Here is a 17,906-nt window from a genome sequence, read left to right as displayed (position 1 = left end):
ATGTAAGTGAAATTCATGAATGTGAGTGAAATGTAGTTAACTTAATGCTGTTTTGGATGAACTGAAAGTATTGTAGATATTTCTGATGTAATGGACAGTGTTATGCGTTTCTTCTAAATGTAACCTCGTTGTTTTTACCTGTCTTTTGAGAATATGAGCTCAGTTCACTTTGAATAACGTGTTTTCTTTTTCTGATAGGTCAGCAAAACTGGAGCTGAGGGATCTGTTCTTGATGAAGCTAAAAATATTAACAAGTCTTTATCTGCACTGGGTAATGTGATTTCGGCATTGGCAGAAGGAACTGTAAGTTTCCTTCCTTCCTTCCTTCCTTCCTTCCTTCCTTCCTTCCTTCCTTCCTTCCTTCCTTCCTTCCTTCCTTCCTTCCTTCCTTCCTTCCTTCCTTCCCTCCCTCCCTCCCTCCCTCCCTCCCTCCTCCCTCCCTCCCTCCCTCTCTCATTCTTGCAACTTAAGCTTAAAATAGATAGAAGAAATAATCAGCATTGTATCCAACAGCAAACAGCCGAGCATTGCCTATGATGAAAGTATATTGGATCCCATTGATAAATACATTCATGCATAACTATTTACTTCTCAAATGCAGATATTTGCATTGTATTGTTATAGTTGTTGCGGAGTTATGTGGAGTTATTTATGCATGGGTTGTGGTGTATGTAGACACCCATCAGGCTGTACAAATAAAACATTTGAACAAACAGGAGATGCAGCTGAACGGAGATGAAAGGATGGGGAGAAAAAACAGAAAACACCAGAGGCCCTTTTTTTCCTCAACCAAAATATTGGAACGAAAATAATATTGAGCAATTAAATATATTATGTGTTTTTAAAATTATTATGTACCAATTGAAAATACCCTGAAAATATATCACACCTACACTCCCACATATACATAAGATACATAATTTATTTTTTGGAAGGCGTTTACGTACAGAAATCCAAATTATAGTATGGCTCGTTGTATATTATTGTGTAAAAGTAAAACGTTGAGGCTGTAATGTTATTAATCTTCTACTGTGCTAAAAAGAATCAGAAGTCAATGACTTTTTTTCCCTTTCCTTACTTCTACCTATATTTTCTTCTTTTCCTCCTTTCTTCCCCTAGTTTCCCATTTATTTTCATTTTGTTTGTATTTTATATTGTGATGAACCAATAAAGGTTTTTTTTTTTTTAAAAAAAAAGAAATTCAAATTACAGCATTGCCAACAAATCTCAGCAACAACCTCTGGGCATTTGTGTGTGTTTGTTTGTGTACGCATGTGTGTTTCAACATCTTATCTTGCTTAATTAGAAAACACACGTCCCATATCGAGACAGCAAAATGACCCGAATTCTCCAAGACTCCTTAGGTGGTAACTGTAGAACCACCATTGTCATCTGCTGTTCCCCATCCATTTTCAATGAAGCTGAAACCAAGTCTACTCTAATGTTTGGACAAAGGTAAGCAAGCATATCCGTCTTTTTTTTTAAAAAAATATGCCTTTTATTACTGACCTTTGCTTTGTTATCAAAACAGGTTAAAAAGCAAAATAACTGAAACAGATTTTAAGTATAAACTTGAATAGAAAGATGCCATGCATTGGATGAATACAAATACAAAGGAACTGTGTTTTAGACTTTAAGAAAGAAAATCAAATCAGCATACACAGAGAGACACAAACGTCTATTATCTATTTCTTTTGATAAAGACAATAATGTAATATCTAATTGCTATTTAACGTGCTGTATTATTTAGTAAAATATGCTGCGAAATATGAAGGAGGGTTGCAGAAAGGTTTCACAGCAGAAATTACATTCACTAATTAAAGCTGAATACAAAAATAGTGATGGGCCTGAAAATTTCCACTAACAAGCAGCAATGATGTTCTGATAGTTCTGAGAAAGTGGTCAAGAAAAAAAATTGCGCACGCAGCAAAAGAATTTCCATTGTGATTTAATTTTATGCATCAATGCTTTGCTGGCTCAGGGTCTGATGGGACTGTATTGATTTTTTTAGCAATTATGTTGATGTGAATAGCTATTTCTGCCATAAATTAGATGGGTGAGTGTCACTAACATTTTCTAAAACCTGTAAGAATATACAGACTTCTAATCTTCCAGCCAGCATCAAACCACAATAGCACTGTTAGAACTTAGTTAAATTTCTTTCAGTGGCTTTGGTGGCACAGAGAGTTAAAGGTCTTACATATAACAGATTATAAATCCAACAAATGAAATGAAACATAGTTCTCCAATAAAATGCAACATAATTAGCATAACAGAGAAAAATGCAAACCATAATTCTATTTATTGTTAAAAATAACACATTAAATACATTAAATTGATTGAAATTGTTGCAAAACATGCATTTGGAGGGATATGTATATTATGAATATGATAGTATTTAATATGAATTTAATACATATTAATTTAATTTAATATGAAAAAAGTAGAAATGTCTAGAAATGTTTAACATTGGAAAAATAAATGGAGAAAGCATAATAAATTTGTTTGTCCTTACTCCTGGATACACACACACACACACACACACACACACACACACACAAGGCTATAAAGTTAATATGTCTGCAGATATCAATGAACAGTCAATGACATTTCAAACTCTGGTTAAATCATTTTAGTCCATTGCTTTGGGAGTGGAGAGATAACATAATCTATATAAGCTAATTGTCAGGCCTCTGACACTTTTTGAAAACATGTCTTCTTTCATTCCTTGGTGCAGAAGACTGATTTGTTTATTCACCATAAAGGAATAAAGGAGACACTGATATAAGAAGAGGATCTCTTTACTGTGGGGACTTTGAAGAAAAATAAGCCAAGAATCAGCAAAAAGAAAATAAGCAAATTCCCTATTCATAGATACTGCTGTGTCTCAAACGAGTTAAATTTGCCTCCTGTTTTTAGCATCTAACAGTTGCTCAATTCTGCATTTCAGCAGGAAACTTTTTGCTTGATCTGTGAAGAAGGGATATATTTAGTTTTTATTTCAGGATGCCTTGGAATTTGAATACTTTAATATAAGCTTCATTTGAGAACCAAAGAGATTAACAACCTTTGTTCTTGCGCATTCTCTGATTTGCTCATTTTGCAATTTGTGTGTATTTGTCATAGAACCATAGAGTGATTCCTAAGAGGTCATCAAGTCCAATTCCCTACACATTGCAGGATTTATTATACCATCTCTGATAGATGATTATCCAGTTTTTCAGCAAAACCATACTAAATCGTAGTAACGTGACTGCAGGGAGCTGAAAATGGCCATAAATGTGGGCTGGTTGCCCAACGCCCAAAGTGCAGTCACATGAATATGACTCCCCCCCCCAAATAGGAACTTAAAATCGGGGTCATAAATAGCTTTTGATAGTCTGTTGTAACTTCAAACAGTTGACAAGCAACCAATCATAAGTCGAGAACTATCTGTATGTTTTCCTTTTAAATTTTTATTTGATTGCCAAACCTTGAGCGTTTATAAGTGTGTATATATGTGTGTGAGAGAGAGAGAGAGGGAGAGGGAGAGGGAGAGGGAGAGAGAGAGAGAGAGAGAGAGAGAGAGAGAGAGAGAGAGAGAGAGAGAAGTAACAATGGTTTATGTCTGAATATTTACTTATTAAACAGAGTGCATTAGCTAAGAGTGTGTTTGGTTTGTTTTCTGGACAGAGCGAAAACAATTAAGAACACAGTTTCTGTGAATCTTGAACTGACTGCTGAGGAATGGAAGAAGAAATACGAGAAAGAGAAGGAGAAAAACAAGACATTGAAAAATGTTATCCAGCATCTGGAGATGGAGCTAAATAGATGGCGGAATGGTGAGTCACTGCTGAGAACCTATATTAAAAACCAAAGCCAAATATTTGCAGTGGTAGAACAATGTTAAGTTTTATCTTTGTATGCCTGGAAATGTATCAGTAAAGCTCATTCCTAGGCAGAGGCCCAGTTCTGTTGTGGGGCTGTTTTCTTCATTAACTGTAAAAGGTAGAACAAACATTGGGTCTGCACTATCCTATTCTTGCATGATGGTTTCAGTGCAGTGCAGGCTTGGATTAAACAAGAGCTTTAGACATAGAAAAGCCTTGGTTAATAAATTAGAATAGTAAGGCAGAAGTTACATTTTATTTTGTCATGAACTTAAAAGCAGAAATCGTATAGGACTCAAGATTTTATGAAGGTGTGCTCCATACTAAATGCACTGCATTATAGTAAAGTCTGATTGCTGTTGCTGGGTATGTAAATCATAATATAACCAAGAAGGTAGCATCCTTTATTTTATTACGATAGATAAGAAGAATACAAGTTATAAATATATGTTCAAAAAACATTATTTCATGATTTAAAAAGCTGTAGCTCATCAGCTAAATGCTGTAGAGCTTATCCTTTCCCAAAGTACGCCTACAGCAGTGGTGGCGAACCTATGGCACGCGTGCCAGAGGCGGCACTCAGAGCCCTCTCTGTGGGCACGCGCACCATGCCCCAGAGATGGCAACCGTCCCTCTTCAACCAGCCACCAGCCTGCCCCACCTGCCAGAGACCCCCTGGATCTCCCCCAACCCTGCCCGGCCCCCGCAAGCATCCCTCCCCACAAGCAACGTCGAGGTGACCACGCCCACCTTGGCCACACCCACCCAGTCTGCCATGACTACCACAGCCACGCCCACCCAGTGGGCCACACCAACTTGGCACCCAGTGATAAATAAGTGGGTTTTGGGTTGCAGTTTGGGCACTCGGTCTCTAAAAGGTTCGCCATCACTGGCCTACAGTCTTAAGAGCCTGCTACTCCATCATCCTTCATTGACTATTGGTTTGCCCTTGATAACATGCTAGGTGTGGAATGGATGGTAGCACAGAATTTAGCTATATGGCGAGAAATGTTTAATTTGCGTTACTACAGATATATAGAATGCAAAACCTAGAAAGAAAATAGGGCCTGATCTACTAAGGTATTCACTCTGTCAAAGAAGGAGATAAAGTTAGTTTAGCATGGTTGGCTTGGGATGAAGTGCTGTTGGCTTCTGTTAATTGTAGCACGGTTATCTGAGTACTCACAAGCATGCTGTTTAATGATCTGTTCAAGGACTTTGCTCAGGATAGATGTGAAGCTGCCATATCTGTTGTTTCCTGGGTCCTATTCCTTTCCTTTAATAAAGATAAAGATAACATTTGGAGGATTCTCTGATTTAGTATTCTAAATTAACTTGTGTGCTATTCAAGTTCATAGGCATATTTTTTTCCTAATTTTTGGTATTATTGAATAGTCCATCTTTAGTAAAAATGTTATCCTTGTAGTTTAAACTTCTGGAATTTGAATATCAGAATCAAATAAGGAGCATGGTGAATGTTGTTAACTTTAAAGTATACATGTTCATGAATACAGTTAAGGCACCAGGCTAGGAAGCAGGAGACAGGGAGTTCTGGTCCCAGCAGGCATGTTAGTTTGCTGGGTGACTTTGAGTCATCACTCAAAGAATTAGCTGTATTCACTGCCTTCAGTTTTTATAAAAGAATAATAAAAGGGGCATACAAAATCTACAATAAATAAATTGCAATTCAGCGGTTTGGGATAAATTATATTCCTTTTTCTAAAATAGAAGTTTTAACATCATCTTTAATGTTCTCTGGTTAAGAGTAATCATCTTTTCAGCTCACAATTTCTACCTCCCCCTTTCCTGCTATTTTTAAATATGAATAATTCTGAAGTTTCAATTTCTCATGAGATCTAGAATTTAATTTCCCCTAATAAGACTCAAGTATGTCGCGCTTTATTAAGTGCTGGAACCATCATAAGATTTCTGTTGCATTTAGAAGCAAAAATATGTCAGGATTTTAAACAATACTGAATAATAATGATGAGCTCATATTCAACTATTAATTGACATTTTCCATATATGTTTGACTATACATTCTTATGCATCATTTAAATACAGATCACCTACAGTATGTTTCATGGAGTTAATGGTGTTTACAGTGCAATCTCTCCCATATGGACTCAGGTTTTGAGTAGGGCTTAAGGCCAAATGAACATATAAACATGTACTTCACATGTAGCCTAGTTAAGTCCATTTTAGTCATTATTGTAGCAGACTCTTCCGGCTTAGTTATAGTGTGTCTGTGATTTATCACTAGTCTTTGAAGTTGGCTTTTAGAAGCAAAAAGATGGACTGCTGCCAAATTCTTCCTTTTGATACTGATTATCCCACACTTTTTTTCATTTGTAATCTTGCTTCTGAAGTTATTTGGGTGTTTGCTGTTCATTAATACCAAAAGCTAAAAAAAAAATATGAATTTGAATAGTACACAGGTAATTTAGAATATTAAATCAGAGTGTCCTCCAAATGTCATTTTTATCTTTAATAAAGTGAAGGAGGAAGACCCAGGAAACTACAGACCTTTCCTTTCCTTTTCTAAGTATTTTTTTCCTCTTACGTTGGGTGCAGCTGATTCCTAATAACTATCTCTAAATCTATTGTCACCACTGAAATCTTACTCCTTTCTGGCCCACGCTGGCCAATCGTTTAAAGCAAACTACAATTAGAATATCTTGTGTGTCGTGAGTTCTCAGTTTATCTTATGAATATTGCATCTGCAGAATTGTAATAGTTCTGCACAGTTGGATATCTCACCGTAAATTTCTCGGGTAAATCAGTGGATTACATACGATAGGAAGTCTTAGCAAGAAATGCTTACAAATTTACCATGGATTGTAAGAGAAAAAGTTGATCCAGGGGAATCTCGTTTCCATGGAGATGCCAATGGAGGAGATCAATAGGCAGGAAGAAAGTCCTTGCAAGAGCTCACCACCGAGAGACATGCACGAGCTAGCCCAGGGGTAGGCAACCTCGGCTCTTTTATGACTCATGGACTTCAACTCCCAGAATTCCTGAGTCAGCATGGCTGACTCAGGAATTCTGGGAGTTGAAGTCCATGAGTCATAAAAGAGCCGAGGTTGCCTACCCCTGAGCTAGCCCCTTGCTTGTAATTAATGCCAGCCAATTGCTGAACAATTCGGCAGCTGTTCAGAATATTAGAAATGATTTGTGTCTGCAGAGAGAAATTACAGCTTACAAAAAAATCATCCCTAACTCAGGCAAAAGGCTGCATCATATTTCTGGATCCAATCCAAAGAGTCAAACTGTCTCTTAATGATGATCAGATCTAGCAAAAAAAAAAAGAGTCTTCTGTTTAGAAACATGCTGTAGGGTAAGGGTGTCAAACTGCCGGCCCGCGGGTCGGACGTGTCACGTGGAAGCTGCACCCACCCCATTGCCAGCAATGTCAAAACAGTCCTGATACGTTGCACGACATCACGTGACGTTGCGAGTTTTGACATGTCTGCTGTAGGGGAACAAATAATGTCCTTGAATAATCCAGCTGTATTTATATATAGTTCCAGATGTCTGATTGTTCTGACTGGACAATTAAACTCCTTAAAATTTATCTATAAGTACCAACAGAAACGGTGAAGTAAAGGTAAAGATTGAGGCTTACTCTTTTGGGATCTGATGTGCCTTCAGGAGAGGCGGTACCAGAAGAGGAACAGATCAGTGCAAAAGACCAGAAGAACTTGGAACCATGTGACAATACGCCTATCATTGATAACATCGTTCCTGTTGTTGCCAGCATCTCAACTGAGGAGAAGCGGAAATTTGAAGAAGAGGTTACTAGTCTCTACAGACAGTTGGATGATAAGGTCCATTCATAATTTCCTTCCAATTGTTTGTTGTCATACATCATTAATGTTATTTCTTCATATCTAAAATCAATGTGTACTTCAAACTGTACAAAATATAGTATATGCCAGGGGTAGGCAACCTTGGCTCTTTTATGACTTGTGGACTTCAATACCCAGAATTCCTGAACCAGCCATGCTGAATTCTGGGAGTTGAAGTCCACAAGTCATAAAAGAGCCAAGGTTGCCTACCCCTGGTATGTACTATATTATTATATATAAAATACTACCAGTATTTTCATTCTCACAGGCTTTCTATTCAGTTCTCTCAAAACTGATGAATTAAAATGATTTCTTTTTAATCCCAAGTAATCAGTCAAATTATCAAATAATTTCTTACTGAAATTACTGTGATAGATAACCACAAAGCCTATACAACTTGCATAAGGCTGCAGTAATATATAGGGAAATCCAGCAACTTTGGTGGATTACAGATTCGAGGTTTGTTTTTCTAAAGTAATACAGTAAAACTACACCTAGAATGTGTATCTAAATCATATCCCATGTCATAAATCTGTAGAATATTAGTTACCTTATCAAAGACTTCCAGTTCAGCTTTCCAGTTTCCTCTATTTACAGATGTTTGTCTTTCCTATTTCCTTGTGAGAATATTTCTTCATGGAAGTCCCTGCACATAGGCTGAAGCAGCACAATTATATTTAGGTGACTGACTTTCATGATAAATGTCTACATGTTGCAATAATGTCCTTTTTAAAAATAAGTTTTAAAAATGAAGAGAAATTCCTTAACTGGTGACAGTTCCAATACTTTGCGATTCAGGGGTTAACATGAGCATTTCTCGGCTCATAAAATGTGAAGAATTTCATCTCTTTCTTGCCTTCCGGTGTAAGATTAAGATGTAAAGAAATCAGAAAATGTTATATTAAGTTGAATATGAGAAACGGATAAGGAGATAACTCATTCTGAATCCTCCTAATAGTCTTGATATCACACATTTAAAAATGTCTTATGGCAGTTCTTTAATTTCACTTAATAAAAAATAAATATTTAATTCTAACATTGGCTGTGATACAGATAAGCTGAAATAACTGCTTTGATTTCATGTGGATTTTTTTAAAACAATGGTACACAGCCTCTTTCAGGAGTAGAGTAAGACTTGGAAGAGTGGGTGTGTAACAAAGACTAGACATGGTCAGGCCACAGTAGTAGGAGAGCAAGGACAAAAGCTACATATAATTTAATTTAGATAGCAATGTAAAGTAATGCCTCCTTCAAGCTTGATCCCTGTTGACTTCATGTACTTGTCTGTATTTTAGCAACAACAGGAGTATGATTTACCATTGCTTTCTTCTATTAGCTTGTCACTAGTCTGCTGTCTTGAAACCTCCTAATGTTCATCCATCCAAACCTACTTACATTTTGGAGATCCAACAAAGGGTGCTGCCAGCTGCTATAGGCTACGTAAATGCAGTTGGCTTTAATTAAATATGGGTTAATTTACATGTAGAATAATTTTCCTATTACACGACATTAAAAATCACAAATTTTGCAAGATGTTTGGCTACCACGTCCAAAGTATTTGAGGACTTCAAAATGGGGACCCCCAGACCTTATAGTCATAGTTATTTGAAGATAGCCCACTGTCTTGTGATCAGAAATAATAACCTCTATATAGAAACTCTTGTCCACTATATGCCTACATTTTGGATCTGAAATGTTAATAAAAATCATACGTGTATTCAGAAATATACACAATGGCTTTATTAAGAAGAAATGCAAGGGGGATGATTATTTAATTAAATTAAATGGTCTATGCCTATAAAAATGGCTTTCAGATTTATATACAGGTATTGTGGGGACATCTGGGCATTTTGCTTTCACCAACAATATTTATGTTATGAAGCTTGTATACTGTTCTACGTGGAGAGAATCTAAGTGAAGGTTAGGAGTTAAAAATGACCTGATGGCATATAATCAATCAATGCTGCTCTAATAGCCAACCAACACTGAGCATATTATAGTCCTATCATAGTTAAGATTAAAACAGGAACATAAATAAATGATGCTATGCTTAATAAATATCCTTATGCAGAGGCGTTATAATTTATGTAATAATCTATTGTCACACAAGAGTAACCTCTCTCAATTCATCTCCCTTCAAAAGCCTGCCAAAAATACTCAGGTTTTTATTGCCTTCCTGTATCCTAATAAGATCAAGGGAAGTCAAAGTCTAGGTTCTCTAGGGAAGGGGAGCAGCTAGAGAGGAGGCCTGCCTCCAAGAACATCAGGGGTCCTCAACCCCCATGCCATGGACGTAACCAGTCCATGGCCTGTTAAGAACGAGGCCTCACAGCTGGAGGCGAATGGCAGGTGAGCAAAACTGCATGTACGGGTTTCTAGGTTGCATGCTCCTCCCCCTGGGTCCATGGAAAAATTGTCTTCCACGAAACCAGTCCCTGGTGCTGATAAGGTTGGGGACCACTCTTATACCTGATAGATTATAAATAAAGGATCCTCTCTTCCTGATTGGACAGACAGAAACTATTGTAGATAACTAGTCTCGTAAATATCCAGGTCCTCAGCTATTCATTCAATGCCCATAAACCCACCAGTGACTCAAAGTCGCAGTGTTATATGGCCAAACCAGGTTGTTATTCAGGCTGGTGCATTCTGGAGCATTCTGTAGTTTTGGAGTGGCCTTTGTATAATTCCTTAAGGTAGGAACATTTTGATCTTGCAGCAAATAGTACAGTAAAGAAGCATGACACATTTATACCTCCATGTTGAAGAGTGGTACAGTTTTACACCACCAAAGGTTTCATTACATGAAGTTTCACAAAGAAAATAAGGAATTCTTAATAATAAAATGAATGTATTTATACATGAAATAATATGCTTTTGTAAGATAAGAAGATAGAATTGAGGAGTCTTTAGAACCAGCTGCCGATTTAAAATACCATTAACTAGCAGAATGATGCAGATGATAGAATAAAAATCAGATGACTCCATTGTTATGTCAAACTCTGAAAGATATTTCTGTATTCTGTAGAATTAGTTTTGCATTCATTACGCTGGGGGAGTAGATAAGATTGATTTATAGTTCTACTTGCTTGCATCTGTTAGAATGATATGTTTTAGTGATAAAGTTTGGAACGAAATTCTATACTCTGCAATTTATGTTTAATGATTTTTTCCCCTGCTATGCAACAATAGTACATTCGGTTTCCATAGTTTTTTTACATTGGGAGGAAATATCGCATCCACTTTTATATTGATATATGAGCTAGTGAGACGGGAATCAGAAATTCTCAGGATGGACATAACTGTTATATAAATACTGAAGATATTTGCCTCAGTCTTAATGTTAGGGAAGGAATGGCCAAATTTCCATTGACTTGAAAAAAGGCCGAGAATTTAGTACCCTGGAGGAAAGGGAAAGAGAGAGAGAGAGAGAGAGATGAAAAGAAATAGCTTGGCTTCTGCGTTCTGCATATTTATGGCTTTTCTGTTGTCTGCAATAAAGCAATTAAATTAGCTGAGTTTGGTCTGTGAGCTTCTGCTAGAAGCAAATTCCTGAATAAGGAGTGAAGTATCTGGAAAGTGAAGATTTATTGCCATGTCTACTGTGAAAGCTAGCTGATTTCAAGGCATAAAAATGGTAGAAATAGAAAAAGTAACCCTTTTTTGTCCATTGCAGGATGATGAAATTAACCAGCAGAGTCAATTGGCTGAGAAACTAAAACAACAGATGTTGGATCAAGATGAAGTACGTATTTTATTTATTTATTTATTTATTTATTTACTTATGCATCCCCCTAGACTAATACAACACAAATACAAAATCTAAAACACAAAAATAAAGCCAAAAACCCCTGAAAAGGTTAATAATAATAAGAAAGTATCGATGACTTCAACAAACCATAATTATTGCTAGAAACTTGGCAACCTTTATAGTGCTTGATCAAATTAGGTTTAACAGAGTAACAGAGTAACAGAATAATAGAGTTGGAAGGGATCTTGGAGGTCTTCTAGTCCAACCCCCTACATAGGCAAGAAACCCTATACTATTTTATCAAATTTGCAGATGACACCAAACTGACAGGAGTAGCCAAAACCCCAGAAGACAAACTCAGGATCCAAAAAGATCTAGACAAACTTGAACAATGGGCCCTATCCAACAAAATGAGTTTCAGTGTGGAGAAAAGCAAAGTTTTACTTTTAGGCAGGAAAAACCAAAGGCACAAATACAGATTGGGCAAGACCTGGCTCAAAAACAGGAACTGTGAGAGGGACCTTGGAGTCCTAGTGGACGATCACTAACCGTGAGCCAGCAGTGTGCAGCAGCAGCCAAAAAAACTAATACAATCCTGGGTAGTATAAACAGAGGCATAGAATCAAGATCAAAGTATTAGTAGCGCTTTATAAAACCCTAGTAAGACCACACCTGGAATACTGTAGCCAGTTTTGGTCACTATATCACAAAAAAAGATGTTGAGAGTTTGGAAAAAATTCAGGGAAGAGCAACTAAGACGATCAAAGGCCTGGAGACTAAAACATACAAAGAACGACTGCAGGACTTGGGTTTGGCTAGTCTAAAGAAAAGAAGAAATAGGGGAGACATGATAGCAGTATTCCAGTATTTGAGGGGCTGCCAGAAAGAAGAGGGGGTCACATTATTCACCAAAGCACCAGAGGGCAGGACTACAAACAATGGTTGGAAACTGATCAAAGAGAGAAGCAACCTGGAATTAAGGAGAAACTTCCTGACAGTGAGGACAATTTACCAGTGGAATAGCTTGCCCCCAGAAATCATCGGTGCTCCATCACTGGAGATTTTTTTAAAAGAGGCTAGACAGTCACTTGTCTGAGATGGTATAGGTTCTCCTGTTTGAGCAGGGGCTGGACTAGAAGGCCTCCAAGGTTCCTTCCAGTTCTATTCTATTCTATTTCAGATAAATGGTTGTCCAATCTCTTCTTAAAAACTTCCTGTGATGGAGCACCCACAACTTTTGAAGACAAGCTGTTCCATTGATTAATTGTTCTGTCAGGAAATTTCTCCTTAGTTCTAAGTTGCTTCTCTCCTTGAGAAAGAAGACTGTAGCTTATTGATACTAAAGACAAATAACACTTCTGACAATCAGGTTTATGAGTGCCAGATACTAGGGCTGATATAAAATGGGCAATGTGACAATATGTTTTATATAAAGATTGGCTGTTCTCTATAATCTAACGTTTGGCTGTTCTCTATAATCTAACGTTTGGCTGTACAATTGTTTTGTCAGTTCACTAATGGGTGAATTTCTGGAGTTTGCCTTATAGCTATGTTTTTCTTAATTAGGCCTGGTATTTATTTCTGAACAATGAAATAAGCCAATGTGTTGCCGACATAAGTAATACAGAGAGGAAACAGATTGTCCTAGTATTCTTTGTTTTTTCTCATGGATGAATTTTTTTGTGGGTATAATCCAAACATTTGTCAGCATGGTACATGGTATGTTGAGTCTGAATTCCTTCAGAATTTAATTACTAAATTATGAATTTAGTTACTAAATTACTAAATTAGTTGCTAAATTAATTGCTATATTATGAAGGTGAAATTTTGAGTATATTTATTTGGTTAATATCAAAAACTTATTGGGGACTGGTTTTTAGCTTCTAATACAATTATTTTCCAATCAGGTGTATGTTACTACATTATCTGTCAGATTACTGGAAAATCTTTTTTAAAAGGTCATTTAGCATTTTTATCCTTCCTGATTTGGAATAAAATTGAAGGTAGCACTTTTGAATTATTTTATTTTTCTCCACCATTTTTGCTACTTAATCTCATTTGCTGTTTCAGCTCTTGGCTTCTACCAGGAGAGATTATGAGAAAATCCAAGAGGAACTCACTCGCCTTCAGATGGAAAATGAAGCTGCAAAAGAGGAAGTTAAAGAAGTTCTCCAGGCTTTGGAGGAACTCGCTGTTAATTATGACCAGAAATCACAAGAAGTGGAGGACAAGATGAGAGCTAATGAGCAGCTGACAGATGAACTTGCCCTGAAAACAGTAGGAACAATCCTTATTAATCTTTATTCCTAGATACATTTATACTAATTTATATATGCCTTCTATGAATCCCAGCTAAGACCTCATTAAAAACCCTCAGAAAAACTCAGCTGTTTGAAGCATCCATTAAAGTAAAAAGAGAATTTTCTTTAACAAACAGCTGAAGAACCAGGTTTGTGAAAATTGTTAGCAGGTCGCTTGTTATTTTGCCATATTGTTGTTGCACTGAATCAGGGGTCTTCAAGCTTGGCCCTTTTATGACTTGTGGACTTCAACTCCCAGAATTCCTCAGCCAGCGTGCCTGGCTGAGGAATTCTGGGAGTTGAAGTCCACAAGTCATAAAAGGGCCAAGTTTGAAGACCCCTGCACTGAATGCTAAAATGGTGAATGCTGAATTCTTTAAAACGTGCAGTATAATACTTTTCTGCTGGAAAATATATGAGAAGATCACTATTATTACCTTGTTTCCTTTTGGAAGCTGGACATTTAACAGCAAAAGAATTTGGACACAGAAATGGTATTTTGTTTTCTTCTAGTGCAGGCATGTCAAACTCGCGACGTATTGGGACTTTTTCCCCATTGCCGGCAATGGGGTGGGCGCGGTTTTGGCGTGACGCACCCGGCCCGTGGGCCGGCAGCTTGACATGCCTGTTCTAGTGGCTTGATCTGCTTCAGCTACTAGCAGGCTAGCAATTTCTGTATGTGTACCTCCATGCAAGTTTTAAAATGGAAGCTATTTCTATTTCCACTGATTCTGCCTTGAGTTTCCAGAAGGTGTTGCTGGGAATTATTTGCCTGCCACGTAATAGCTAGGTTATGGTATTTTTCATTTACTGCCTAATTCTCTGTAATGCTTATCTTAAATCGGGGCATATAAAGTAAGGGCATAGTTCTGGATTCTTCATCTCTGCCAAACTTCTATAAGACATTAAATAAATATAAATAAACAGTTGAACGTAAATATAAACCCAACTATCTGATCTAGAATTCTGGGGTTTCTCTTAATTTAATGAGAGCAAAAATGAATGAATGTTAACAAAATGAATGAAGGTACCAAAAATTGAATGTTTTTTGTATAATAGTAGAGAGTTTTATTGTTTATATCCCGGGTGAAATGTGATGTTCAGTTTGAGGCTTCTTTATAAAATAGGCTATGAGTGTTTGATTCATAGCCTTAAGATTTTAGGAAATAGTGTCTGTCCAAGTACATCCAATGTGGAAAACATAGCATAAACTTCAAAAACAATTTTTTTTTAAAGTTTGACATGCAGTTGATTTTCATCATAGTTCACTATGTAAGCTCTTGTTATTCTTACTATTTTGCAGTCTGCTCTGTCAAGTACACAAAGAGAGCTGGGACAGTTGCAAGAACTTAGTAATCATCAGAAAAAGAGAGCTACTGAAATATTGAATTTATTGCTTAAGGACCTGGGAGAGATTGGCGGAATCATTGGTACTAATGATGTGAAAACTGTAAGTTGCTGGTATTGCAGGAAAAAATACAAGAAAGAAATATTTCAACTTCAAAAGCAATGACTAAATTAAAAATAATCCTTGAGAATAGTAAACCAGGTAGCGAACCACAGGGGAAGGGATATGAAAATGAACAAGATGATGTCTGTGACATTGTGTTCTAAGTCCCTCCTTTTTTTTATAGATGCATTGATATTGTTTATTTGATATTTTATAGCTGTTACTCATTAGTTGGGCATCTCCCAGATGTGTAGATCTCAGCTTTCCAAATATTCAGCAGAGGCTGAAAATTCTGGGAAGTTCACATATCAGAAAGATGCAAAAGCTGGAGAAGACTATATATAGAGCATGCAGCTCTCAATCCTTACAACTAAATCAGATCTAAGTATAAAGCTATCAGATTTGATCCCAGTGAGGGATAAGCAGATTATATGAAGTGCATTTGATAGATACAGCCAATGTTTAGTCAGTGCAATACTTTTTTATTTTTTACTATTGCATTCTCTCTTTCTAAACGAACCCTCTTTATTGGAAATAAGCACTTTTGGCACCAAAGGCTGGTAAGTTTATTTCAGGGTATGCTTTTATGGGACTAGAGGCAAATGAGTTGCAGGGAGAGAGAAAAATAATGGAATTGTATACAACAGAACAAATAGTCATGGCTGTATAAAAAAAGTTCCATATTTTAATGTGAATAAAAATAAAAATACTTTCACTATATGATGAGCAAGGTTTGAGAACTCATATCATTATTATTGTTATTGTTGTTATTACTATTATTATTATTTTATCATATGGCGTTGTTATAGTAGCCAGGAGACCACAATGCTATTGCAGAGTAGTAGTTTGGCTTGCCAAGGTACCAGCCCTGTTATAGGAAGCACTTGTGCGCTTCCCAAGGTGTGCCACAGGAAGGTGAGCTGACTTCCCACCAGAACGATGAACGGCTATTCCTGCAGCATTACTCAAGGCCCCCTCACTTCCCGGAGTTGCCTCGCAAATGGGCACTGCAAACGGGAAAATACAAAGCCATCAGGAATCTGACTGCCAGCACAGAGCACGAGCCCATCCCCCCCCCCCCCCGAAGTGGTACCTATCTATCTACTTGCATAGAACATGCTTTCGAACTGTTATAGGTGGACAGAAACTGAGGCGAGTGACAGGAGCTCACCCTGCTTCACAGTGCTAGGGCTCAAACTGCTGGAACTGAGACCATTTCCAGCGTTATTAAGGTCACCGGGCCTCAGAATTCATGAGGTAATAAAAGTGTAGAGCTATGGCATCACAGCGCAGACAGAAAGGGACGTAAAGCTACAAGGAATGCTAAACAGCCTTACTCAGATTCAAAAACCTGTAATAGCAATTTAATGCCTATTTCTACCCACAGGTAAGTGGGATGGGGATCCACAAGTGTGTGAGAGATGTTAGGGAAGAACAGTATATATCATGCCAATTTCGGTAACAAGCACAGACATCTACGTCTCTACTAAGATAGTGAGAAGTGGAAATTTGCCCATAAAAGATGAATAATGCAGTTATTTTGTGTGTTCAGCTAGCTGACGTGAACGGTGTGATTGAAGAAGAGTTTACCATGGCACGGCTGTACATCAGTAAGATGAAGTCTGAAGTGAAATCTCTGGTGAACCGCAGCAAACAGCTGGAGAGTGCCCAGATAGATTCTAATAGGAAAATGAATGCCAACGAGAGGGAACTTGCTGCCTGTCAGCTCCTCATCTCTCAGGTTAGTAAACCGTTTTCTTTGTTATTTTTTTTAAATTCAGTTCCTCATAGTTTTTGATCTACATTAAGCATACAATTTTCCGTTTGCTTTCTTTTCAAACTTCCAAAGCATGAAGCAAAGATCAAGTCTCTTACAGATTATATGCAGAATATGGAGCAGAAGCGAAGGCAGTTGGAAGAATTGCAGGACTCTCTTAACGAAGAGCTGGCCAAATTGCGGGCACAAGGTACTATAATTTCAGGAATTCAGGACTTTACGTATTTCCTGTTCCAGGTCCTCAGTAGCTGCTTTGGATTTTATTTTTTCTAACGTACGTTGATTTTTGTCTGGAGTTCCTTTCCATATCCACCTTCCTTTCTGAGATAAAGATTCACCAAGTTCTTTCAAACTGGTTGGTGCTGTCTAAATTAGGAGAGCTAATACTGCTTTGGCAATATTTATTATATCAGTGGAATCTATCAATTTTACACAGGAAAATAACTGTTGTACAGGTAGTCCTCGACTTAACGACCGCAATTGAGCCCAAAATTTCTGTTGCTAAGTGAGACGTTTGTTAAGTGAGTTTGGCTTCCTGCCACAGTTGTTCAGTGAATCACTACAGTTGTTAATTTAGTAACACGGTTGTTAAGTGAATCGGACTTCCCCATTGACTTTGCAGAATTTTGCAAAAGGTGATCACATGATCCCAGGATACTGCAACTGTCATAAATATGACTCAGTTGCCAAGTGTCTGAATTTGGACCGGTCGTAAGTGTGAGAAACGGTCATAAGTCACTTTTTTCACATGGTCACTAAATGAACTGTTGTAAGTCGAGGACTACCTTATAGGCATACTTTACTAGTTGCAATACCGCATGAATCAAAACTCAACTCATGCTGATTGGCATATTTTTCTGTACAAGGGCAATTGTTCTTATGCTAGAATGCTGCAAATCCACTTAACTGAG

The 17,906-nt window shown here is 37.3% G+C and overlaps 1 protein-coding gene across 3 annotated transcripts in view; it reads left to right on the top strand.

Annotated features, from left to right (window-relative positions):
• Nucleotides 1–17,906, top strand: part of KIF5C (kinesin family member 5C) — a 91,751-nt gene that overhangs the window by 51,684 nt on the left and 22,161 nt on the right. The window contains exons 9-18 of one of the 3 annotated variants that reach the window (XM_015822071.1): nt 199–303; nt 1,307–1,455; nt 3,673–3,821; nt 7,521–7,696; nt 11,394–11,462; nt 13,539–13,745; nt 15,072–15,218; nt 16,441; nt 16,775–16,959; nt 17,068–17,185. In XM_015822071.1, the coding sequence (XP_015677557.1) occupies nt 199–303; nt 1,307–1,455; nt 3,673–3,821; nt 7,521–7,696; nt 11,394–11,462; nt 13,539–13,745; nt 15,072–15,218; nt 16,441; nt 16,775–16,959; nt 17,068–17,185 (1,306 nt within the window). Of the gene's footprint in view, nt 1–198; nt 304–1,306; nt 1,456–3,672; nt 3,822–7,520; nt 7,697–11,393; nt 11,463–13,538; nt 13,746–15,071; nt 15,223–16,440; nt 16,442–16,770; nt 16,960–17,067; nt 17,186–17,906 lie in introns of all 3 variants that reach the window. The other 2 variants (XM_015822063.1, XM_015822054.1) reach the window with 2 other exon arrangements.

Source organism: Protobothrops mucrosquamatus, unplaced genomic scaffold (assembly GCF_001527695.2).
Source record: "Protobothrops mucrosquamatus isolate PMUCROS unplaced genomic scaffold, P.Mucros_1.0 scaffold_170, whole genome shotgun sequence".
Classification (NCBI taxonomy): domain Eukaryota; kingdom Metazoa; phylum Chordata; class Lepidosauria; order Squamata; family Viperidae; genus Protobothrops; species Protobothrops mucrosquamatus.
This window is presented reverse-complemented; position numbering and strand designations above follow the sequence as displayed.